General features: G+C 46.0%; 1 protein-coding gene and 1 pseudogene across 1 annotated transcript; one reads left to right on the top strand and one right to left on the bottom strand.

Annotated features, from left to right (window-relative positions):
* The first annotated feature begins 1215 nt into the window (after positions 1 to 1215).
* LOC121774351 lies at positions 1216 to 2121 on the top strand. The gene has a single exon (XM_042171241.1). It carries the CDS (start codon positions 1216 to 1218, stop codon positions 2119 to 2121), a length of 906 nt encoding a protein of 301 aa, XP_042027175.1.
* An 894-nt stretch (positions 2122 to 3015) lies between these two features.
* LOC121774350 lies at positions 3016 to 3651 on the bottom strand (annotated as a pseudogene).
* Between the last annotated feature and the right edge of the window lie 8251 nt (positions 3652 to 11902).

Here is an 11902-nt window from a genome sequence, read left to right as displayed (position 1 = left end):
GATAGGGTGTTGGTCAGTGAGGCTTCTACTCAACTTTTTGATGCCATAAGAATCACAAACCTCCCCCGGGTTGCTTCGGATCACAGGCCACTCCTTGTTAGGTACCGATTGCCGAACTACCACGGGGGTGGCCGACTGTTTCGGTTCCAAAACATGTGGATCCGGCACGAGGGCTTTGCTAATTTGGTGCAAGAAGAGTGGACGGCTCCCACGGAGGCTGAGGGACTACTAAACATGAAGATCAAGCTAGCAAGGATTAAACAGACGCTCAAACGGTGGAATAAAGAGGTCTTCGACAATATCCACGCCAACCTCAAGACTTGTGAAGAGAATATTGCCATGGCTCAGTCCGAGTTTAAGGAAGACCCCTCGGCCCGGAACAGAACGGAGATCAACAAGCAGATAACTGAGTACATACTTCTTCTCAAAATGGAGGAAGTCTTTTGGCGCCAGAAAGCGGCTATTCGATGGCTGGACGAAAGCCACAAAAACACTAGATTCTATCAAAGCTGGGTGAAGCAGAAGAGAATTCGGTTGAGAATCTACAAGATTAATGCGAATGGGAAAGAGCTCACGGATGATCTTGAAATCAGAGACTCGGCGGTTGAATTCTTCCAATCCCTCCTGGCACCGAATCATCCGGAGCTTGCTGACCCGGATCTAAGCCTTTTGCAACGACTCCCCTTTTCGGAGCACTTGGAGGACCTCCCAAAACCGCAGGACGCGGAGGAAGTGAAAAGAGCAGTCTTCGATATCTCAGGCAATAGTGCCCCCGGCCCGGATGGCTTCTCGGCTCTGTTCTACCAAGCTTGCTGGGGTACCGTCGGGTAAGATGTGGTAGACGCGGTTAGGCAATTTTTCTGCGGGGCTTTTCTTCCTCGAAGCTTCACGGCCAAGAGTATTATGCTCATACCCAAAAAACCACTGCCCGAGACATGGGGAGACTACCGGCCCATCAGCCTCTGTAATGTCATAAATAAGGTGATCACAAAAATCCTCACGAAGAGGCTCACACCCTTTCTCCCCCGCATCATCTCACCGAATCAAAGCGGGTTTGTGAAAGGGAGGCTGTTAAACGATAATGTGCTCCTTGGCCAGGAGATGTTCCATGAGCTTGCTCGATGTGCTCCGACCCTAAATGTGGCAATCAAGATTGATATGGATAAAGCATATGATCGGGTGTAATGGCCCTTCCTTCTCAAAGTCCTTAAGCAAATGGGATTCCCGGGGCCTTGGATTGCGCTGATTGAGAGGTGTATTGGCACTTGCTGGTTCTCGATCCTTGTTAATGGCGCCCCGGCAGGTTTCTTCATATCCACCCGCGGGCTCAGGCAAGGCGACCCTATTTCCCCTGCCCTTTTTGTCTTGGCTGCAGATTATCTTTCACGTTCTCTTGACAGACTCATTCTTGGGAACAAAGAAAAGACATTCAAAGCTACACGTGGAAGCTTGGAGATCAGCCACCTCACATATGCTGACGACATAATTATTTTCACTCAAGCGGCTACGGCATCCCTCAGGAGACTAAGAGCTTGTCTTGACCACTATGCAGAGGTATCGGACCAATTAATCAATCTCGCCAAGAGCAACTTCTACATTGTCGAAGCGCATGAAGGGTGGTCGAACACAATCCGAGTGGAGGGGGGCTTCTCTAGAGGTACCTTCCCATTCCTATACCTTGGGGTCCCTATTTACCGTGGTGTGAAGCGTTCGGATATGTTTATGTTCCTTCGGAAAAAGATCGCGGCTAGAATTTCTGGTTGGGCACACCGTCACCTCTCTTTTGGGGGGAGAGTCACATTGATCAAGAGCACGCTTGAGGTAGTCCCTTTCCACATATTCCAAGCGATTGAGCCTACTATTGGAACGCTCAAGCAATTGGATCAACAAATGGCCCGCTTCTTCTGGGGTTCGACTAGTGAGAAGAAAAGGACACACTGGATTGGCTGGGATCAGATTTGCCTCCCCACAGCCGAAGGGGGGCTCGGTATCCGCAATCTTAAAGAGGTACTTCGCGCTTTCAATATTAAACTTTGGTGGAGATTCCGGGAACAGAAACTCCTTATGGGCAAAGTATATGTTGGCCAAATACTGCCAAAAGGCATCTCCACTCACAACTAGAGCAGTGAGCAGAAATAGCCCGACATGGAAGCGTCTGTTGAAAGTACGGCATCAAGCTCACCCTCACGTTAGATTGGTGGTAGACCGAGGAAGAATCTACTTTTGGGACGATATTTGGATTGAAGATGGCACGCTTAGGGATTTATGTATTGATGAAAGGGGGTTACCCCTTGACCATGGTCGCGGACTATATTCGGGAACGGTCAGCCAAACTCCGACAGCTCCAAGACCAAGCTGGCCTCCCTTGGCACATCATCGCACAAATCCTTGACACACCAATCGTCTCGGAGGAGCCGGACATCCCACGTTGGACCCTTTCTCGAATGGGTGAGTTTTTATTAGCCACGACTTGGGAAACCATTAGGTTGCATAGGCCGGTCATCCCGGGGCTTGATGATATCTGGAAGGCCGGACTCACCAACTCAATTGCAATTTTCAACTGGCGCCTCTTATCGAATCGGATCCCGGTAGATACAAAACTCCAATGGAGAGGGATTGAGATGGCATCCAAACGCCAATGTTGCCCTAATGGACCTAACATCGAATCCCTTCAACACCTATTTATCCAAGGCCGTGGGGCTACTAGTGTTTGGAGGAAATTTGACAGATGGTTCGTTGGGACGTCTCCGCCGATCAGGATTAATGTTACAATTCCGGAGAGACTCGACGTGTGGTCTCAACGGACTCAACAACTCGACAAGAAACACTTGTGCCATGCCATGCCATACCTTATCCTTTGGTTTATTTGGGCGAAACGAAATAGGAGCTGACATGATCAAGCTCCTTTTTTTTTTTGAAACAACAGAGAACTTCATTATCAAAATCCAGATAGTTTACATTCAAGCACAGTACAAGTCATTCAAAACCCAGTAGGTGGAAGAGAAATGTGAAAATCTATGAATCAGAGTCATCTAGAGACTGACAAACAGGAAGGGAATAAGTATCCAGCTGCCAGTATTTGTGTTTTACACCCTCCCAGGTTTCTTCTCCTAAACAATCTTTCACCGGTAAGGGTATCAACTGTGTGGAGTAGCCCAACATCTCATGGGCTTCCATTAGAGGCCTCTCCCAAGCCATCATAATAGCCTTGCTTTCTGCGTCTATTAATATATCCTCACTAAATGTAACCCTCTCGTCCAAATAATCCCCATTAGGATTGCCCTTTCCATTGTCTTTCATTGCTATAGTTCCAAGAACCAATTCAGCTAGAATGCCGGCATTGAGGAGGACGTCGAAGGCAGATTGATGGCCATTATCCATGGCGAAGTCTCCTGCGGAGAGATTTGAGGGGGTGAGAGCGTTCCACGGCGCACCGGCGTCGAGTAGGGCTCTGACCACTTCGGAGAAGCCATTTTTGGCGGCGTGCATCAGCGGCGTGAGGCCTTTAGCGGTGTGAGGCCTTCAGCGTCGAAGTAGGTGACATCAGCTCCAGCAGCAATCAGAGAATTCACTCGCTCGAGCTCGCCGCTTCGCGCGGCCTTGCTGAGGGATTCTTCTTCTCGATTCTCCGACATATCCGCCGCCGCCTTAAACCCTCTCAGTTTAACTAAGAGGGTTTTGACATGATCAAGCTCCTTTCAAACCTTATAATGTAGTATGGCAAGTACAAACCTTCATTCGCAACGGTATGGCCATTGGTAACATCAAGCCGAAGCATTGGAAAGGCATGTCACTTAAGATGAGTGTACCAAGTCAAGCCGAGTCACGGAGGCCAAGACCGCTCGCCATGCAAATCAAGTGGCATCCTCCGGAACAACCATGGATGAAGATTAATACGGATGGGGCAGTCTCGACGACGGGCAAGGCAGGAGGGGGAGGGGTGATCCGAGACCACGACGGGAAACTTCTTGCCGCCATTGCGACCCCTCTCGGCACACAATCTGCCCTTGAGGCCGAACTCTTGGCCATCTCCCACGGCCTCGGTCTGACTAAGGAGCTTATCAAGATACATTGAGCAAGTTCTTGTGGCGTTTAATCATACCAAGGTTCTTGGCTGATCATATAGCCAACGGGTCGAGGTTTTCCAAGCTCTGGAAGTGGATCAAACCAGATTATCAATCAAGGGAGTCTGCTGCCAAACCTTATACGTGGGGTTCTTGGACCAATATATCCAACGGGTCCTTCGTCGTGTCCCAATCTATATCACGTACTGGCAAATAAAGCTGGAAAAAAGCAACTAAAGCTAAAGGTGACTCAAACATGCTCTCCTAACTAACTCCATATGTCTTCTTCCTCAAATAAACAAGCAAAAACTAACAACTCAAGCCATGTCAGATTAAAAACACAGCATGTAATCACAAACAAGAAATCAACAAATAACAACTAGATCCATGCAAGTCCACCTAGCAAACAACAAATCAAACAGTAACTATTCCATTTCCATGCAAATCTCAACACGTAATTTTAGATCCAACGTAAATCAAACACCTAACAACTAGATCTAAGAAATCTAACAACGATAAAACACGAAGAAGCTAGATCTAAGAAATCTGACGATAATCAAACGAAAGAAATCACAGATGATGCATAATCGAACTCGCCAACACCAGATCTAACCAAAACTCGAACAGAAAACTTCATTTCAACAACTATTTTACAAAATTTCATATTCGAATAACAACTTAACAACTCGAAGTAACAAGATTCAACTGGAAACACAATTTGAAGAGAGTTTAAACTAAGGGAACTTGGAAATCACAAAAACTCAAGAACTTATAGCTGAAAACAGAAATGAAAATAACAAAACAACGATTGTAACGGCTCGTCGGAGCTTAAGAACATCAAACAAACGGTGGATTCTTGCTAAACTAGGCTCTCTCCCTCCAAGTTAGGAGGCAGGGAATATTCTCCCGGTGGAACTCCTTCTGGTATCTCATATTCTTCCATGTGGTATATAACGGGTGTGTAGAGTGTGGAACTGAGTGTGAATGAATGTTTCGAGATGTCTCTTCCTTCAAGTTCCTCCTCCTTTTATAGGACGGCTTCAGCTCCAATCCCTAGGGCATACCCTCCATTATTTGGCATTAATATCCTTGCAGAAAAGACAACTATGTATTCTCTCTCCTCTGACATCCTTTGCAGCGCCATAAATAGTAGATCTGCTTGATCAATTAGCAGTACTGCCTGGCATTGTCATCCCATCTACACCCGCTTGATCCGTTTGCACCAATTTTTGGCCATTTTTCCTTTCTGCGCTCACTTGATCAAGGTGCACCTGCTACTTGGTCAACTTGATAATCTGCACACTAAAACCTCAACTTTTATCGCATTATCTCCCCAATTCGGTATATCAACCACCATTAAAACTATGCATGAAACGAGCCTTATCAAACTGCCCACACTTAAACCATGTTTGTCCTCAAGAATGAAAGAACAAGATAAAGAAATAAGGTAAGTTACATGCATGGTTTTCCTTGACCGACACTAACAGCAATCCTAGATTTATTAGATAAGACTCAACTAGAAAAACAAACTCACAAACATAGATACACAGAAACATTTAACCACATATTCACATCTCATGCATAAAACTTGCTTAGTTCTTAGCAACCTTCCCCACAATCTCAAGGTTATTCCAATCGTTTTCAGTCTCAGATTCCTCCCTTCCCCTTGTTCAGTTTGATCAATCTGTCAGTTTGTCAAGATAGCCCTTATTTTTGCCAACTCTTGGATTCACTTGGTCACTCATTCCTCACTAGAAATGTTAGGATATTCACTCATTCATTTTGCCATACCAGTGATGCTTCGAGTTCTACTGACAAAGAACAGTTCCTCAAGGTCTATAATTATGATGTAATTGGGCCATAGGGTTATATCGTATATAGGTAAGAGTCCTAGGGGTCCTAAGTTCAAAATAGTTTAGTAAAACGTATAAAGGACATGTGAACTTAAGGACAAAAACTGGAACAACCTCCCTATTTACGATTCAGAATTCCCAAAATTTGGAGATGTCCACTGACCATTTTGGCCTTATTCCTCTGGGTCAGGTTACATTTTACTCCTTCCCTATATATTTTTTCTATTCTCTTTTTCTTTGGGTCAGGTTATATTTTACCCTGCCCCATTTTTTTCTAACAACCTTTTCTCATTTCTGCTCTTTTTTTTTTCTCTTTTCTGGCTAACACTGTACATTTTTCTATACTTTTTTCTTTGCCTTGTTTGGCTATTTTTTCTAATCTATTCCCCTACCCCAATTGGTTAGTTGCCCCACTCCTACCCCTTTGTTCACATGGCATGCAAGCTTATGGCTTCAAAGAAAAGGTGAGTTAGGAGTAAGCTCAAATTTGGCTACTAGAGGTTTTGTTAGGTTTGGTATACTGAAGAGCATGTTTCGAGCATGAATAGAATCTTGCTTGTATACGAAAAACTCTACAATCCACTTTTAACCTGATTCAGTATTATTCGAGCAGATTGCACGAATAGAATCAATATATTATTACATTGTGTTTCCTTGTGCATTTACAAGGTGTTGTTTAAACATTTAAATGTATAAGAAGCAAACAAAGTCTTAAGTCTTTTGCTTAATACACTGGTTGTGGGCGGCGTCCACTTTAAGGCAACACAGTCGGTTCTATGCAATGATTTGCAAAAGAAAAAGAAGAATTTCACAACCCATATAGGCATAGACTACCTATCGTGAAAGGTTGCGATGTTAGTCCGATTATTTCTAAGTCTTTTTTAAATAAGATGACGTTAGAGTGGTATAGCTCTGAATGAATCTAACAGCAAGTCGTGTCTTTTTGCTATCCACTGAAAGAATATGTCTTGATAAATAATTATTTAGTATACGTTATTACTGCGTACTTGATTTTTAATTAATTTCATCTCTCTATGTGATTGCTTAGCTTTACTAGCTCGTGTTTCCCTTGAGTTAACCTTCACTAGAGTAATCATCACCAAATGTAATACTCATACGCATACTCAAACTTACGATTAAAGCTATTAGGAAGATACTCCTAAGGCTAAATATTGCACCAATGTTTCTCCTCTTGCGGCTAAACCATCGGGGATGAATAACCCAACGTGGAAGAGGATACTGAAAGTGCGGGCCCAAGCACCTTCATACATTAGATGGGTGGTGGAACAAGGAGAGATCTACTTCTGGGATGACATTTGGCTCGGAGATGTTTTTTTTTTAATCAAACACCGTCACGGTGGAGGGTTCGTGGGTCCCTCATCCCTGTATTACCAAAACTCAAAAGGTTACATTGTGTTCCAACAATGCCCACACACGGGCTACAAAATGTCACAAAATTAAAAGATGCACAATAGAGTAGGACGGGGACATGCCATGGGTGGCTCGACACCTACGTACTCTACGGTGTCCCCTCTCACGCACGGTTCGGTGGGTCATATCGAGCGGGCTGTTGGGGAGGTTCTTGGTCTTCTTCTTGAATGCGGAGGTTGGGGACCCCATCTCAACCAACCGGATCATGGCTTTAAGGTGTCTCGGTAGAGAGTGACCATTCATGCGTTGGAAGTCATCTCTATTTAGGCCCATTTTTGCAAGGAGGTCCATCGGTTTGTTCCCCTCCCGGTGGATGAAAGAGGCACGAATGGTGAGATTACACTTATGATTGGCCAGGAGCACCATAGCACGACAGATATGAGCTGGCCCCCAGTCTGACCCATTGAGTAGCATGACGGCTTGGGCTGCGTCCGACTCATTCCAAATTGTGAGCCTGAACTCCGAGGCAACTACTAACCCATGGTGGATAGCCAAGAGCTCCACTTCGAGGGCCGAGTGGGCTTCGAGTGGGGTGGCAAAAGCTGCAAGTACCTTGCCCGCATGGTCTCGGACAACTCCGCCCCCTCCCACTTTTCCTGACTCTTCAACGAAAGCCCCATCAGTGTGGAGTTTGACCCATGGCTCATCCAGTGGGTTCCACTTAACCGGCATCACAAGTGGTCTAGACGTCCTGATATCTGCATGACTCGGGACGTTGATTCGCATCTGTACCCCCTTCCAGTGTTTTGGCTTCATACTACCATTGGCCAAACTGTTCTGGACAAACATCTGTACCGGCCAAACCACATTATAAGCCTTGAATTGTACCGACTGGTGCCGGCTCCTATTCCGTTCCGCCCGAAGGAACCATAGGACGAGGTATGGCATGGCTCGGGACAGGTGCCTCTTCCCCGGCTGTTGAGATCGTCGTGACCATACCTCGATCCTCTCCGGGATAGTATCATTGATCCGGAGGGTAGAGGACGCTCCCGTGAACCAAGAGTCGAATTCCCTCCAAACTTTCACAGCGCCCTCACCTTGAATGAATAGGTGTTGGAGAGACTCGATGTCTGGCCTATGGGGGCAGCATTGGCATTTGGATACCAAGTCCATTTTCCGCCATTGGAGTTTTGTATCCACCGGAATGCGATTGGAGAGGAGTCTCCAGATGAAAACAGAGATGGATGAAGTTAGGCCCGCCTTCCACGCATTAGCAAGACCCTGAAATTAATAAATTATTATTTGATTATAATTATATTTAATTATTTAATAAATTATTATTATTATTATGATAATAAAAATAAAAATAAATATTAATAATATAGTTATAATTATGATAATTTGAATTATAGTTATTTATTATCCTGAAATTAAGTATGGTTTATACTTTTAAATTATTTTTAAAACATTGTAATAAATAATAACAATAATGATGATGATGATGATGATGATGATGATAATAATAATAATAATAAACTGTACTATATTGCATTAAATATGTAAGAATCCTAAAACTTTGGAAAAGAATACCTAAGAACAGTTAGGATTCAGAATCCTGGAAAGTTGTACTAACTTTCCTTGTTCATGATTTTGATTACTTTCCCAGTTTGATTAAAAACGGAAACAAACACAGGAATTTAAAATTTAAGGAATCAGATTACTTTCCCGGACAGAATCCTGACAACAAAGTGATTTTCATTACTAGAGTGAGAAGCTTCTCCTTCTCTCTATAAACCTTCCCCTAACAACCTCACGGATCCTTCTCGTCGCCGGCCGTTTGCACCACTCCTTTTCCATCCCCGACGACTACACATCGCACCTCATTTTGCCCCACGGTTCCCCCATTCGCCGGCCACCATCGCCTAGTCTCAGCGGCTGGCGCTTGGCCTTTCTCACAACACTCCGACCTGGTGACACGGCCATTGGCCGAGACTTTGCTTCACCTTGCCGAATCACTTGCTGATCCCGAACCTTGCATTGTACCTAGAGTACCACTCCACGCCCCGACGCCAACCCTACGTCCCAACCCGGACCCTCCCCCAGAACTCGATCTTGAGACCGAGAAAGCAAAAAAAAACTCACGGACCAACAAATGGTCTTTCGGTCATCGGAAGACACTCCGCCCAGCCACCTGACTAAAGCTGTCAAGTTGAAGGTGGCAAAATCCCGATGCAAGATACTGAAGAACACGCCAGCTCCACCTACCAAGGGGAATGGCCGGAAAAGATTCGTCCCATCTCCTCTTCCGGAAGATAAACAGCTTCGCAAAAAGCTCTCGTTCGGCAACGACAATAGCCCGCCCAGAAACTCCATGTTGCAAAATAGCCATCTTTCTGGCGAGCCCCGCTCGCGACAAGAAGATAGTCTCCCCCGGGAATGATGTCGCACTCGTCATATATGAAGAGGGGGACGAAATGAACATTATTGCTCATGGAAATAGCGACGAAGCCGATGATGTACCACCTTCCAGCCAAGTCTCCGGCGGCGACCTATCGACCGTTGGAACAAGTGGAGATACAGCCACGTACGCTCCCCAATCGCATCTTGATGGCCCACATGATGTTCAACGCTCCTTGGCGGTTGGGATAGTCAACTTACCAGATTTGGATAAAGGAACAAAACTCCCTTTGAAAAGTTCCTTTGTCCCTTACCAACCAAGTAGAGTTGTCCCATGTGCTGCAAAAGACGCTTTGGGCGATGCGCTTGTCAACATGCCCGAAATGGAAAAAGAAACAAATCCTCTCTTGGAAAGTCAGCGGATCTGGTTACCTTGTTTTCATCTGGACAGCTTGGCGCTGCGGATTTCAGACATCACATGGCTTTGATCCGGAGTATGACTTCTCAGCGGCATGTTCAGTTCTCACACATCTAAAGAGAAGGGAACCGAGATGCTGACTTTCTTGCAGGTAGGGGGGTTCAGACCCCTGCCCTTACTTACTATGATCCAATCTCTGCACCTCGGTATCTGAAGGCGCTGGTTAGGATGGACCAGCTGGGATATTCTAACTTCCGATTCCGACGTAGAGATGTGGGTTGATCCAACTTCTTTGGTGGTTGGTTTTGATAATTTTCTTTTCTCCCTCGTATTTCCACTTGATAGTACGGAGGATCTCGACTTGTGGGACCTCTATTTGGCTTCTTCTTGTTCTTGTTTAGATCCTAGTCACTTTTGGGCTAAGATCATGTTGTTAGAACATTTTATTTTGATACTATTTACGGGTTGGAGGTCTGCTAAACCTCCCGCTCACAAGGGCGTTTTTTATTTAAAAAAAAAAGTCACTTGGTACTATACCAACTAGATGATTCACGTGTTGCATCGGCCGAGGAGATCGAGATGGATGAGAAAAAGGACAACATCCTTCATATTGTCTCTTTGGACACGACGGAAATGCTTGACACCATGGCGGCGCAGCCACTTCTCGTCGCCAATCAATTGGAGGTTGAGCATGTCTCGGCTGAACCCGTTCCCCTCCTCCCGGCGACCACCGAACCCCCAGAGTCGATGCTTTTGGTGTCACACACCCCATCTTACGAGGACTTCCCACCCCTTGAGAGGGGGAGAACCCGTTGACTACGGGACTCCTTTGAGAATGGCCAGCCGCAACCAGGAAAAATAGGGGCGTGGCCGAAGCCGAAGCCGGGTGGCCAGCCATCCCGAGACACGAAGGAAGGGGATGGGGGCGTGGCCGATGCCAACCGTGCCCCGATAATGGAGCTGAGGAATATGCAAATGTCGAGTCATAATCCAGAAACGGCCCGAATCATCCAAGGACAGCCGAGCCAACACATCCCGGTTAATGAAGGTTTGACACAGAACCAAAACCCGAACCCCCCGAACCAGGCGGGGAGTGCCGAGACCATCCCGGCACATCAACGCACACCGAAAACCATGGCGGACTTGGTTCGAGAAACACCAAGCATGGACGGGCCGCAAGTCTTTGTCCCAGAAAATATACCGAGCATTGTATTCGCTTCCTCCTCAAATGGATACGCCATTGTCCCGTTGATCAAATACAAACAAAAGGCTCCTTTCCAAAGGGTCTTAGGAGCTTAGCTCTCCCTTCTCTCTAGAATTCGCCCTCTCTCTCTCCCTCCCCTTTGAGGGAGGTGAAATGTGATTGTTGGATCCGACACATGGTGATAAGTCCGGTGACAAGTCGTTGGAGGGGGATGCCGCTTTGATTCACCCGGTGCAGCCCCTCTCCTCGCCGGAATGGAACTTCCACTCAATTGCACGGGCAAAAATGAAAAGGGTTGGCACGCTGCACCCGGAGAAATCACGACGTGCCCTCAAACACGATGGCCTCGAAACTGGTTCGGAGGTTAGTAGTGCTAAGAAGAAGATGGTCTTTGAAATGGCTAATTGCATCTTCGCCAAACACCATGGAGAAGAAAATGAGTTGCTGGAAAATAAGAGAGTCCTTATTGGGGAAATGTTGAGCACTTTAGCTCAAATGGCAAAGGATGTGAATGTTCCAAAGCGTGAAATGGTTGGGCTCGACCACGAGGTGGTGGCCGGAACGTCGCCGGCGCCGGATGGCCAGAATCTTGGTG

Source organism: Salvia splendens, chromosome 17 (assembly GCF_004379255.2).
Source record: "Salvia splendens isolate huo1 chromosome 17, SspV2, whole genome shotgun sequence".
Lineage (NCBI taxonomy): Eukaryota > Viridiplantae > Streptophyta > Magnoliopsida > Lamiales > Lamiaceae > Salvia > Salvia splendens.
This window is presented reverse-complemented; position numbering and strand designations above follow the sequence as displayed.